The sequence below is a fragment of the Nuphar pumila genome, chromosome 4, assembly GCF_984573655.1.
Source record: "Nuphar pumila chromosome 4, dmNupPumi1.hap1.1, whole genome shotgun sequence".
NCBI lineage: Eukaryota > Viridiplantae > Streptophyta > Magnoliopsida > Nymphaeales > Nymphaeaceae > Nuphar > Nuphar pumila.
In genome coordinates this window covers 132009776-132024727 of record NC_143252.1, presented here as the reverse complement: position 1 = coordinate 132024727, position 14952 = coordinate 132009776, and the positions used below count along the sequence as shown (strand labels likewise).

At 40.2% G+C, this 14952-nt stretch overlaps 1 protein-coding gene across 4 annotated transcripts in view; it reads left to right on the top strand.

Annotated features, from left to right (window-relative positions):
* LOC149841099 (putative cyclic nucleotide-gated ion channel 20, chloroplastic) overlaps nucleotides 1–14952 on the top strand; it is a 120510-nt gene that overhangs the window by 62977 nt on the left and 42581 nt on the right. For all 4 annotated transcript variants that reach the window (XM_090003590.1, XM_090003591.1, XM_090003589.1 and 1 more), the window contains 3 exons: nucleotides 6921–7181; nucleotides 8100–8245; nucleotides 8481–8558. In XM_090003590.1, the coding sequence (XP_089859716.1) occupies nucleotides 6921–7181; nucleotides 8100–8245; nucleotides 8481–8558 (485 nt within the window). The remainder of the gene's footprint in view (nucleotides 1–6920; nucleotides 7182–8099; nucleotides 8246–8480; nucleotides 8559–14952) is intronic.

Sequence of the window (14952 nt, the reverse complement as noted above, 5' to 3'; positions counted from 1 at the left end):
TGGGTCTCAATATGACTGGTAAGAACCATGGGAGAAGGATAAGAAAATCTAGTCACATTCTTTGATACCATATGAGAGGATTAATTTGAAAGGTATGAGGATGCCAATATTTTGAGGGATATAATCTATTTTATGAATCATAGGAAAAATAAAAATTAAGGAGTGACCAAGAATGCCCAACAATAGATAAGTACAAGAATTACAAAGACAAGTTCAAAATATTAATGCAGCCAGAATAAGGCCAATGAACCATACAATATGACTATACAATGTATGTAATGGCATCATTGTACAGTCTAAGTTCAAAATATTAATGCAGCCAGAATAAGGCCAATGAACCATACAATATGACTATACAATGTATGCAATGACATCATTGTACAGTCTATGTAGAAGGAAGCAATTGAAATCCTGGGGAGAGTAGAACTAAAAGAGTGCTGGTTGGTCTTTTATTTGAACATGTGATACTCAAAACTATTTCCATTGGAAGCTTCTAAACTTTAGAAGCTCACAGTTGCTACACAAGCTTAGGCACTCCTGAAGCTTGCTCCGATGTTGTAGAAAGTACAAGGCATCTTGGACATGAGGATTGTACTTTTTGTTAAAGTTGATACATACAGTTAAAAAATTCAGATTTCTATATGAAGGAAACCACAGTCAACCTATTTTAATTGAACTGAGGGATATTCATTTAAAGATTAAGGGCCTATTTATTCAGCAAAGGGATGGAAACACCCTTCCCGTGAAAGGGCATGAACTCCCATCCTTGGGGCCCACATTGCTGCCAGATTGCATGGGCGATGTGAAATTGCTTTCAGGGAGGGAGGTATGACTGTAAAATGCCATGAAAAAGGGAAGGGGTGAGAAAAACTGGGGCCTACACTGCCAGCATGGACTTTTCTCACCCCTGTGTCTTGGCTGTTTGTTTCAATCAGGGTGAGAAAAGCCTAACCTTTCCTGCTATGTTTGATGTTCCCCATCAAAATGGGATAAAAAAGACAGGCCCTAAGGAAAAAGTATACAAAATTTCCATGTTCATTTTATGTACTCTTGTACATCTAGATTTTCTAAATGCTGAGATTAACATGTTATTTGCTATTTATTGTTTATTTTGATGTTAATATTGATTTTTGTTTGAAGTCAAGACATTTGTACCAATTTTCGTCTTTATATCTAGTACATATAATAGAAAAATACTATAGTTATACAATAGAAGTAAGATTATTTTTAATTACATGAATACCTCTATGAAGTCAAAAAATAGTAGTGTCACACAAATTGGATTCTTTTTATTTCTGAGCTATGTCCCATAAGTTCAGGTGCGGATTTGGGTGCGAAGGGTGTGACACGGCTGGGTGCTGGGGTGCATATATATACATATATATATATATGTGTGTGTGTGTGTGTGTGTGTGTCTATGTCACATGGGTGCGGGTGCGGGTGCGGGTGCGACACGGGTGCGGCGCAATTCCAAAAAATTTGGACACGGGGACTCGGCTATATATATATTAAAAAATATATATTATAAATATATATATTTTAAATATTATAATTATATATATATATATAACAATAAATTAACACATAAAGATTGTAAATTTTAAAGCAAAAAAAAAGCAATTCTTAACAACACAAACTTACCAAAATATAACACATAAAGAAGCTTGTGAGTGTGATAAACAACAAAACTTATCATAAATCTGCCTCATCGTCTGAATTAGAAGGAAGAACAGGATCGATGTAGTCCATGTTGAGAGTATGTAAATTATGTTCTCCCTCCAAGTCAAAATCTTCTGGATTTACATCCCAATTCTTGGATGGTCCACAACTGCATCAAAAAATCACTATATTAGTATTTAACTTAAAACTTTGAATACAAATATGAAATATTTAAATACAAACTTTGAATACAAAGAAAAAAAAGTACTTATACTCTTCTTTGGTGCGGCGAGAAATTAATCGTAGATTTGAGTGAACATATACCAAATCCTCTGCTCTTTTACTAGTGAGTTTGTTTCTTTTAATGTTGTGAATTTGAGCATATGTACTCCAATTTCTTTCACAACAAGATGATGTAGCAGGTTGAGATAACAACTTCATTGCAAGACGTTGCAGATTTGGTGTCTCTGATCCATATGTTGCCCACCAATTAAGGGGATCTTCCTCGTCCCTTGCCACAAGTGTTGCTAAAGAATCAAATCTTCCAGTAGAAAACTTGCCAAACTCATTATTTACAACCTTAAACATGTGAGGATCATTAAAAACTCTTCCCAAATATATCATTCTATTTCTTGATATCTCAGGATCTTCATTTGGAGAAACACGACCAACACCTGCTGTCAACCATTTTTTTGCATAGTATTTTGGATTGAGAGAGTGTGCCATGCAATGCAAAGGTGTATTGCTTTTATCCCATCTTCTCACTAAAACTGAATGTACATGATTGTAAAATTCTGAATCATCAAGTGCAATATCTTTCTTCTCATGTTTAAAAATGATACTTTGAACTTTTTCAATCATATTGTCCCACATTTCATAAATTCTATGAAGCATGGGTACATCTCTGTCAACTTCTCTCAGCATTTCCCAAATAGGCTCTGTAAATTCAACAAAATATGTAATTTTATCCCACCAAAAATCATCACAGATGCATTTTTTGATAGCTTGAGCCTTGACATCATCTTCAGTACGGTAAAAATCCCAATCTTGATCAGCCACCATCATCATCAATGCATTCTTGAGTTGCTTAATTCTTTTTATCATAACAATTAGAGAAGCAAAACGAGTTTCAGCAACTTTCAGTAACTTGAGATCAGAATGCCTATTAAATATAGAAAGGGCATGATGATGGTTTACAACAAAATTTCTAATATTTCGAACATCATGCTCTATTTCCTCAATCCATAAGCACATTTCATGTGCATGTGCATCATCTTTTGATGGATTGCATATACTCTTAAGTGCCAAATTTAAACTGTGTGCTGCACAAGGAGTCCAAAAAATATGTGAATATGTATCTTCACTTGCCAAATTCATTCCTGCACGACTGCAAACTGGAGCATTGTCAGTAATGATTTGCACCACACTTTCTTCACCCACTTCTTTTATCACTTCAACAAATAATCTCTTTAAATATTCAGCATCTTTATACTCTCCAGATGCATCAACAGTCTTAAAAAAGATTGGCCCATTTAGTGAGTAAGCAATGAAGTTTATCAGTGGTCGCCTTTGTATATCAGTCCACCCATCAGAAACAATCGACACTCCATGTCGTTTCCATGCAAATTTTTGGGTCTCTAGCAAGTCTTCAATTCTATTTTTTTCCTCTGCAAGAATGACTGTTCTTAGTTTTTCTGAACTAGGAGGCACATAACCACTCAAATTGCAATTAGCCAAAGATGTAATCATATCTTTCCAGTATGGACTTCTAGCTACATTAAAAGGAATTGAGCTTGAGTAAAAGAATCGACCAATCTTTTTATCAATTTCTGCTCTTGCCATGTTTTTGAATGACGCTTGTATTGTTTTATTGCTTTTCATCTTTTTTTTCTTTAAAAGCTCTTCTTGTGTATCACTAGCAGTAGGAAAAGACAAATTAATCGAATCGCTTTTCATCTCTGCAATTTTCTTCTTTTCAGCTTCCTCTTGTTCTTTTTTTAATTGCTTTAACATGTCTTTGTCAACCCCAGAACATGCCCTAATTCCTTGACCACGAATATGCAAAAGATGTGCTTTCACACGCGTATAAGAACCTGTGAAAACAGTCTTACATAGATTACAATGAAACTGCACATTCCCACCACCACCACTACTAGCTTTTATCCCTTTTGTCACAAGCCTCCAAAGTGGTTGAGAAACATCTAATTCAGGGTTAGAACTTGAACCAAATGTATTGACACTACCGCTAGAACTCGCCATTATATCTGAAAAGTGAAAACTGAAAAGAAAATAATTAAATAAGTAAATAAAATAAAGTTAATAAAACAGGGAATATTGGAGGGGCCGAGCTCCTCTTCTGCGAGCAGAGGGTGCAGGGAGGGGGGCCGAGCCCCTCCTCTGTGAGCAGAGGGTGCAGGGAGGGGCCGAGCCCCTCCCCTGCGAGCAGAGGGTGCAGGGAGGGGGGCCGAGCCCCTCTTCTGCGTGCAAAGGGTGCAGGGAGGTCCTCTGCGAGCAGAGGGTGCAGGGAGGGGCGCCGAGCCCCTCTTCTGCGTGCAAAGGGTGCAGGGAGGTCCTCTGCGAGCAGAGGGTGCAGGGAGGGGCCGAGCCCCTCCCCTGCGAGCAGAGGGTGCAGGGAGGGGGTTCGAGCCCCTCCTCTGCGAGCAGAGGGTGCAGGGAGGGGGGCCGAGCCCCTCCCCTGCGAACCGAGGGTGCAGGGAGGGGGGCCGAGCCCCTCCTCTGCGAGCAGAGGGTGCAGGGAGGGGCCGAGCCCCTCCTCTGCGAGCAGAGGGTGCAGGGAGGGGCCGAGCCCCTCCCCTGCGAGCAGAGGGTGCAGGAAGGGGGGCCGAGCCCCTCTTCTGCGTGCAAAGGGTGCAGGGAGGGGGGCCGAGCCCCTCTTCTGCGTGCAAAGGGTGCAGGGAGGGGGGCCGAGCCCCTCCTCTGCCAGCAGAGGGTGCAGGGAGGGGCCGCGCCCCTCCCCTGCGAGCAGAGGGTGCAGGAAGGGGGCCGAGCCCCTCTTCTGCGTGCAAAGGGTGCAGGGAGGGGGGCCGAGGCCCTCCTCTGCCAGCAGAGGGTGCAGGGAGGGGCCGAGCCCCTCCCCTGCGAGCAGAGGGTGCAGGAAGGGGGGCCGAGCCCCTCTTCTGCGTGCAAAGGGTGCAGGGAGGGGGGCCGAGCCCCTCTTCTGCGTGCAAAGGGTGCAGGGAGGGGGGCCGAGCCCCTCCTCTGCCAGCAGAGGGTGCAGGGAGGGGCCGAGCCCCTCCCCTGCGAGCAGAGGGTGCAGGAAGGGGGGCCGAGCCCCTCTTCTGCGTGCAAAGGGTGCAGGGAGGGGGGCCGAGCCCCTCCTCTGCCAACAGAGGGTGCAGGGAGGGGCCGAGCCCCTCCCCTGCGAGCAGAGGGTGCAGGGAGGGGACGAGCCCCTCCCCTGTGAGTAGAGGGTGCAGGGAGGGGGGCCGAGCCCCTCCCCTGCGAGCAGAGGGTGCAGGGAGGGGGGCCGAGCCCCTCCTCTGCGAGCAGAGGGTGCAGGGAGGGAGGCTACGAGCAGGGTCGACATACCTGACGGAGGGGGAGACGGTGGCTGCCTGTCGCTGGAGTTCGGATCGCCGGCGTGGTTGCAGGAGAAAGCTGCAGGGGCTGAGGGGGAGAGGCAAAATCGAGAGGGTAAGCCCCTCTCCCTGTCGATAAACCCCTTTTAGGGTTCGGCTGCCAAAAAAAATTTGGATCTGGGTTGGGTTTGGACCCGACCCGACCCGGATCCAAAACAAAATTTAAAACTCGAACTGGACAATTTTGGACTCGGTCAAAGTTGACCGAGTCCAAAATGTGGTCGGACTCGGCCCGGACTCGTTGACCGAGTCCGACTCGGAGTTGACCAAGTCCGGGCCGTGTCCAAAGCCGCACCCGAGTCCGCACCCGAGTCCGTGCGTGTCGACGCGGGTGCGTCAACCCTTTAGCCGAGTCCGTGTGACATAGGTGTGTGTGCATACTATAGATAAAACTGGACTTAGTTAGGGTTAACTGAATCTAGTTTTGGACAGAAATACACCCTTGTGGGGTTGACTGCAGCTGACACTATGGAAGCCATGTCCAAGTGTCGCACCTGCAACGACACAGATGCGTTGACCTTTTAGAAGAGTCCATGTTGCATAGATTCTGATTTTTGAAAAACTTACTCACATTTTAAGCATTTCTTAGTTGCTTCTTGCTTCTCACTTAGATAGACCTGAAACAGGCATCACTTTTCATTCCCACTTGCCACATTACTTCCCAGTCTTGACAGTGTTGTTTTTATATGGAGCTATGATGGAATCTTGACGCTAGTCTATGCTTCGTTTAATATAAATAAAACATGCATGTAACAAAATCTTGAAATATAAGTAAACAAGAGATGATTGGAGTCATAATGTAATCTCAGTGCTAGGCTATACTCTGGTTGAGATATGTTAAGAATAAAGAAGGGAAATCATAAAGCGTAAGAAATTTTGAGCCTGCAAATTCTGCTAATCTTTCTGTTCATTCCATAACAAAGATGAGGCTATCATTTTCGGCTTACATCTCTCTCTCTCTCCCCCTCTCTCTCTCTTCTTTTACTTGAATATTGGAACTGAACAGTGAACATCCTTATATTTTTTAATTAGCTGCAACCTTGGTATATGGTGCTTGCCTTCTAAGTGAAGTTGACCATCCATTGTCTTCAAAGCTGCAGGAAAAGTTAGGAGGAGAAAACAATGGGGATGCATTCATCCGGCAACTCTTTAGGGCAAACATCCTTACAGACATGGGTTGACCTGTTGTATTGACCTTCATATTACAAACTAGACCAAAATGTCTTTATACAAAACAGCATTTGAGTACAAATGATAGAACATGTTTGAGAAACAAAAAGTGCCCCTAATAATAATAATAAAAAAGACTACTACTATTTCCCATGCTGCACAAACAGCACTTTTTTTGTCACTTTAAGATTTTATGATGTTTGGTGCTGTGATGCAACTGTTTGTGGATCTTTAGTCTTTTCCTGCTTTTTTAACCTGTTAACTTTGTGAGTCTTTGTCATCATAAACTAACATGTTCAGCATAACTTTGTATAAATATTTTCGCAACTTGCCTGAAGCATGAAATTATGATAAGTCACTTCTTTCTTCAAAGAGCTTTATTGGTAGCTTCATTTTTAGTATACTATGTGATGATTTAATTGTGTTGTAGGTCATTCTCTCATAGATTTTTGTTTTCCGTGGCATGATTTGGCCTTGCTTCTTTGTATGCAGAGGGTGAATCAGTGTCTCCGAGATGCCTGCAAAGCATCCAAAATATCATGCTCTAATTTTATTGATTGTGGACGTGGCAACATTGAGGATTTTAGAAATAATTCAAGTTGGAATCTTTGGATAAATAGTCCTGATGCAAGTAACTGCTTTAGCACATCTGGTGGTCCTTTTGCATATGGAATATATGTGAATGCTGTTCCTATTACAACAAAAAGCAGTATTATCACAAGATATCTATACTCTTTATTTTGGGGTTTTCAGGTAGCTTACTGTTTATTCATCTTATGTTTGTCTTTTTCTCCTTTCTTTTGCAGTCTTTTTCTCATATAAGTATGATTAGTTGAAAAGATCAGTTACATGCTTTATCATGCCATGGACTTTGCAATACTAAGCAGTTATTCACTCATTAGAAGCATTCCTTGTTAAAGATACTCTACAGTCTACTTGATTATATGTGTGCTAGTCAAGCTTGTTTATCACTGATGGTCTTACTGAGGGCATTACCAAGGAAAAAGGAAAAGGTCTTTTAGGGACCAAAATAAGGACCCAAGTTTTTTAACACCTACAAGGGAGTGAGAAGAAACAAGGATCTCCTTATGACTATGCTACTTGGTTAACATAATGTTTCTGATGAATTAGGTGACTCACCTTGTAGTCTAGTTTAAGAGGGGTTCTGGTCACTAGGAATGGCCTTTGCAATACCTACTCTGGTATTTTTTGCATAAACCAACTGTGCTAGTACCCTCAAATCACATTTTTGTATGTTGTGGCAAAAGATATCCATCTTGTCCATATTCATTATCAAGCCAAAGAAGGTACCTGTATAATATTTGTCTTCAGTTTACTGTTGCAATATTTTGAAAATCATTCCCAGAATAATCATGTCCTCCACATAGAACAAGATGGCATGGCCCACATTCTAGATAGCTTTATTTGCATTTTGTTTTAACTGGAAGCTTTCTTTTTTAAATAAGCAGAGTTGAGAAATTTTGTTGTATACTCATTTCCCCATTGATGACATGTTCACTTTTATTACAATATGACTTTGGAAGGTTAAAATCTTGTTTTCCTATAAAATTGACTAGGAAAACTTGCTTGTTTCATCACATAAAAACTAGAACTTTACCAGAACTAGCATATATTATCATTATTAAATTTGTCACTCTGGCCTTGTTACAGCAAATTAGTACTCTTGCTGGAAACCAAGTTCCTAGCTCATTCTGGGGGGAGGTTCTTTTCACCATGGCAATAATTGGACTTGGCCTCTTGCTTTTTGCTCTGCTTATTGGAAATATGCAGAACTTTCTCCAAGCCTTGGGTCGAAGGTAGGGCAGTCTTGCATATGATTATGCATATTTATGATGAAACTTCTATAAAGATCAGAATGAAGTCCTTGGTGTAATTTGTTGGATTGAGTTTATTTCATGTGATATTATGTCAGAGATGAAAAAAAGCTAACAAAATGACTAAAAATATTGCTGGGGGATTTCACATTTCTGTTGAGGAGGTGTGCCTACTTTTATTTTCTTTAAATATTAAGCAGGCTTTTTGTTTTCCCAGGAGGCTTGAAATGCAACTAAAGCTCCGTGATGTGGAACGATGGATGAGCCACAGACGTTTACCAGAAACTTTGAGGAGGTATGCACTGGTACTTAAATTATAGATAATTTGTGTGTCAAAATGATGTGGCTAAATTTCTTTCTTTTCATTCTAGTGTTCATCTGCAAGCCACTTCTTGTGCATCCATATTAATTTTGTTTGTTATTGTCACTGTCTTATGCCTTTGAACTTTAATGGACTAAAAGCCAAATACGTTTACACAAATGGTTAGCTGATCTTATTTTATAGTTCTCAGGTTATATTTACTCACATGAATTATTTTTTCCTTCTCTCTTGTTTTTTCTGTTTCTTAATCTCAAGCAGAAAAGATGCAAGAATTTGGTTGTTTAACTATTTACAACTGCTAGTGGGGCTTGAAATCCTCTTTCAACATGTTCTGGCCAGATATTGGAAACGAGTGCAATTTTTAGTTTTTTTATCTTTCGTTTGTATTTTTCTTTGAATTTTTAGATGCGATAACTCCCATGCTATTATTCTAATGAACTAAAATAGTTAATTCTAAATATTAAGCCACTGTGTTATTTGTAAACTCTTTGGAGTATCTTACTGCTTTAAATGCATTTTTGGGTGTTAAAATAGTAGCTTCCTGGAAAATTAAATTCTATGGGAAGAGCACTTTTCATCTCTGAATTAAGCTTGGAATACATGTGATTAGAAGTCAACATCCTAGTGTTCCTGAAATGAAAGCAAAATCTAGAGATAATCCAATTTTAGATGATACACACAATAATGCTTATACTTGTTGTGTATTGACCCTATTAATGTCTATTTTAAACAAATATATATAGGATGTTATATCCATTTAGCACATTTCCTTTGAAGGATGAAACAACTGCTTCGGTTGAGGCTTCAGTTAAGGAAGATGCTTAGAAGTTTTTTCATTAGTTGATACGGGTGCATCTTGATTACCTTGGTCTTTTGATTCTTGTGATGAGCCGACTGATGCAATTTTCTTTTAATCTTTTTTTTTTAATTTGGGGCATTGAAGATTATAATGTCCTGGTTCATGACAATGGTCACAAATCACTCTCTTTTTGTTATAATCATTGCCTTATCTTCCGAAATGAAGTGGCCTATAGGTGCGCATATAATTCCCCGATCTAGATACGGCTAGAATATAATCCTCTTTATTCTTTGGAGTATACTTTTTTAGCCTATTCTCCTCCATAGTTAATTCCTCAATAGTGTCAACAATAGAGGAAACTTTTCCTCTATGTAGAAGGGCCGATTTGGTGGTTTCAAATTCCGGCCTCAAACCATTTACAAATTGGTAAAAATGTTCCATATCAAGTTATTTTTGGCGAAGCTCGATATCTTCAAGACAATGCTACTTTGGCTTAAGAAGAGCCAATTCTTCCCAATGTTTGGACAATTCATTATAGTATTTTCTAATACTTTTGTCCCTAGTCATAGTTCGCACCTTGTCTTGTAAATTGCACGCATGTGCAATATCTTTAAGAGAATACATATTTTTAAGGTATTCCCAAGCCTTATTGGCATGCTCAAACTTTGCAGGACTAGAGCATTTCTTGATATCTACGCTATTAATTAGCCAAGACATGATCTTGACATACCCCATCCTACATTCTTTCCATTTTTTCTCATATGTAGCTAATGCCTTAGTTTTCTCTCATTTCATGAGAGATGTCTCTTTCTCATTTTCTATTTTTGTGAGAATTAGTTTTGGTTCCAAATCGGAACCATCTACTAACCCCCACAACCCCTTCCCTCAATTGTGGCGCTTCATAATTAAAGCCCACATCACATAATTGGTATCATTTAGCTTTATGGGCATGATGGTGACTTTATCATTGTCATCCATTCTTAAAGGGCGATGCAGAGAGAAAGGAGATTAGAGAGAAAAAATATGAGACAAGGTGAAAGAGCAAGAACACAATCACGATTCCACGGTCTTTTAAACCAACAAATCACTCATTTCTTTAACTATGTAAGCATAAGAATACTTGAATCACGAACAAGGAGACTGTTGAGAATAGGTGGTTTTTAGTTTAAGTTCTTTTATATTAGAGGTCTTTTGAAATTTTGTTCTCATAAAGACTTAGATGTAATTCCTCTTTTTAGCCTCTCTCTATTTAATATAGAGAGAAGCCCTAATCTAAGGGTTAACGAGTTTTCTATTGTGCAGTCGTCTCTCTCTCTCTCTCTCTATACACACACACAGGTGGTTGTGCATCGCATCTTCCTCTACATGGTATCAGAGCTCTCGATCTCGGGAGCGTGATCAACAGGGACTGATCTTCATCAACGAAGAACAATAACCCTACGACTTCTTAAAATCAGGTTTGGTGTTGTTTGATTGTGGAAGATCTAATAACAGATCTGGGATGTTACCCAGATCTGTCGTCAGATCTAAGGAGAAGATGTGGAGCCGTAACACTTGAGCTCCTCATCTGGATCTCCTACCGTGACCTTTTGTTGCCGAGTCCTGTTCCTGCCATGACGTGAGATCTTTCCTGTGTTCGTGAGTTGTTGAGTTGTGTTCCTGCTGTTTGGGAGCAACAGAAATCTTCATTTCCTGTGTTGTCGTGATTGCTGAGTTCTTTCCTGTGCTGATTGCGTGTGATCAGAATTTCGCTGAGTTCTTTCCTGTGCTGATTGCGTGTGATCAGAATTCTTGTCTGTGCTGATTGCTTGTGATCGAAATATAATTGATCTGTCTAACTGTGCCCTGAAGACTTATTGGATGTCGTGCCTTATATGTTTGGAGAACAGCATGTGTAGTGAATATTTGTTTTGCGACTGGATACTATCATTGGTCATGATGTGTTTGGGCGCAACAATGTTCGTGTTTCCTGAACTTTAGTTGGTTTTTAGTTGGTTGGTTTATTTCAGAATGTGGATTTCAACAGTCGTGATTCCCTGCTGTGTCGAGTTTTTTTTTTTTGGGAAAGAAGCATGGTAGTTTAAGTTATCCTTCTGTCGTGGAAAACAACAGGTGTGATTTCCTGCTGTGTTGATTTTTTTTTTGGTTGTGGGCTGCTGTTTTTGTGGAAACAACAGGTGTGATTTCCTGCTGAGTTGAAAATTCCTCTTGAACACTTGTTGTTCAAGTGAGGTAATCAGATTTTTTATTTGAATCACATCTTCAGTATGGTTGAAACTTCGAAATGTGATTCCAAAATGGAACATATTGGGGAGTATAAGGCTTTTGCCAACCCCTTCTCGTATGGCTCTTCTGTAAGGTTGAATGAAACCAACTATGCCAGGTGGTCCAGAACTTTTATGATGTCGGTATCTGGACATCGTCGAAAACATATTTTGTTGGAAGGCGAACCCACCGAGAAATTGGGAAAATATGTTACTTGGGATGAAGATAATGACAGTTATGTCATGGATCATGAATAGTGTCGAACCCCATATTGCAGATGGATTAATCTACTATAATACAACCAAACTGATGTGGGACAATCTTCGTGATACATACTCACAAGAAACGAATGTGAGTCGTATCCTGCAAGTCGAAAAGGAAATATATAATTTGCAACAGGGAGATCAGACCTTGGCCCTGTACTATGCCTCTGTCAAAGCTGCGTTTGAAAGACTTAATGCTCACAAGCCTCTTTGTTGCTCGAAGCAAAAGGATCATCAAGAACAAACCATGGTTGCTCGTTCTCTTACAGGTCTTTCTTAAGATTTTTCTGTTGCAAAAGTTCAAATGTTGACTGGATCAGATGTTCCCACTCTTGCTGATGCTTACAATCGTCTGAGTAGACTTGCGATCTCTCTGCCACAATCTCAGTTTGTGACTCAGTCATCTGCTCTTGTTGTCTTATCTAGTTATGGGCGTGGAAATATTCAAAATATCAGAGGACGAGGACATGGACGTGGTATGGGAGGCAGAGGAAAGCTTCAATGTACATTCTGTGAAAAATCTGGACATTTAGAAGATCGTTGTTGGGATAAGCATGGTCGGCCAACATCTTCTTCATCAAAGTCATATACTCCTAAAGCAAATGTTACTACTATCGAGGCAACAAATGTACAAGAGAATATCTCTGCAAATGAAAGTAGTATCACCCTTAGTCGTGCGGAATATGATGAGCTATAGCTCTTCGACCTTTGAGTTCCACCCCTTCTGTAGCTGGTGTTGCCTATTCAACCGGAAATCATCTTCATCCGACTAATAGTAAGTGGGTTATTGACTCTGGTGCATCCAGACATTTGTGTGGAAATTCACGTGTTTTTTCAGATCTAAAGGATATTAAGGCTCAGCTTGGAGTCTCATTAGCCGATGGGAGCTCCTCCCCGGTTGTTGGTCAGGGAAATATTTCTATATCCTCCTCATTACAGTTGCAAAATGTTCTTCATGCTCCAAACTTTCCTCAAAATTTACTCTGTGTTAGTTGCCTTATAAAAGAACAAAACTGTAGAGTAATATTTGATCCGATGGGTTGTCATTTTCAGGATTTGCTGACAGGGAACAAGATTGGTGGAGGCTATGAAGAAAATGGAGTCTACTACCTACATCATCCAGTGGGTAAGGTATATGCTGCAGTGGAACACTCATCCAGTCCTGTTCAGTGGCATCGTCGTCTTGGTCATCCTTCATTGTCAAAGCTTCGTTATGTCTTTCCTCAAATTCCTTCTACTACATCATTTCAGTGTGAAGCATGTCAGTTGGGCAAACATCGTCGAAGTTCGTTACCTTCGAGTCAGAGTCAGTCTAGTCATAAAGTTTTTGAACTTCTTCATGCAGATGTATGGGGTCCTAGTAAGATTCCTACTAGGACTCAGTGTCGATATTATCTTGTTATTGTTGATGATTTTTCTAAGTTGTCGTGGGTATTTTTAATAAAAGAACGATCTGAAGTTCCAAGTATTATCAAATCCTTAATTCTTGAAATAAAAACTCAGTTTGAATCTGTTGTCAAGATTGTTCGCACTGATAATGCTCTTGAGTTTAAATAAAAAATTCTGTTACAATTTTACCAAGATCATGGCATTCAACCCCAAACTACATGTGCCTATTCATCTCAACAAAATGGGGTGGCTGAGCGCAAACATCGGCACCTGCTTGATGTTGCTCGAACCATTATGATTCAATCCAATGTTCCTGCGTTATATTGGGGTGATGCGATTAGCACTGCTTGTTATCTGATCAACCGCATGCCTTCATCTTCTGTGGGTGATCAAATTCCATTACATATCCTAAAACCCAATACCCCACTCTTCTCTTTCTCACCAAAAATATTTGGATGTGTTTGTTTTGTACACAAATTTGGCCCTGACCGTGATAAATTAGCCGCTCAAGCTAAAAAATGCATATTTATAGGTTATCCCAAAAATCAAAAGGGCTATCGATGTTATGATCCTATTTCTCGCCGAGAGTATATTAGTGTGGATGTATCTTTCTTGGAATCCACTCCATATTACTCTAGTACCGGTTCTCTGCTGCAGGTTGATCCAACTGAGTCTTTTCCATTACCTATACCTCCTTTTCCTTTGGAATCTGTGCCCTCATTACCGAACCAAACTTCATCCTTTTCCAGATTTAATAATCCTTCATTGGTATATGTGCGTAGAGCTCCACCTCCGCAAGTGCCTTCATCTTCTTCTTCCCCTGAGGTAAGTTCTACTGACAATAGTGATCTTCATGATGATGATAACATGCCTATTGCTCTACGAAAGGGTACACGACAATGTACCTTATATCCCATATCTCATTTTGTCTCTGATGCCAGAATTGGAAATCAGATGAAGTCTTTTATTTCAGCCTTATCTGCTGAAACTATTTCTCTGAACTATCAACAGACAGAACTTGATAATCGCTGGAAGCTGGCTATGCAAGAAGAAATGGATGCTTTAGTATCTCAGCATACATGGGATCTAGTTGATTCCCCAGCAGATGCTGACATTGTTGAATGTAAATGGGTATATACCTTAAAGTACAAATCTGATGGTTCTATTGAAAGGTACAAGGCCAGATTAGTAGCAAAAGGGTATACTCAGACATATGGTATTAATTTCTTTGAAACCTTTTCTCCTGTTGCACGGATGGGTACCATTCGTCTTGTTCTCTCAGTAGCTGTTCAGCATGGTTGGAGCTTGTACCAATTAAATGTGAAAAATGCATTTCTATATGAGGATCTATCTGAGACCGTTTACATGCAACAACCTCCAGGATTCGAGGTTGAGGGGTAGTGTCAGAAGGTGTGTAGATTGAGAAAGTCGATTTATGGCTTGAAACAAAGTCCTCGTGCATGGTTTCGAAAGTTGTTTGAAGTGATGTCATGCTTTGGCTTTAATAGGTCAGCAACCGATCATACACTATTTATCAAGAAAACTAGCTCTGGCATAGTTGTTATGGTGGTATATGTGGATGACATCATTCTTACAGGAGATGATGTGAAAGCTATTGAAGCCACAAAGGCTCATCTTCAAAAACACTTTG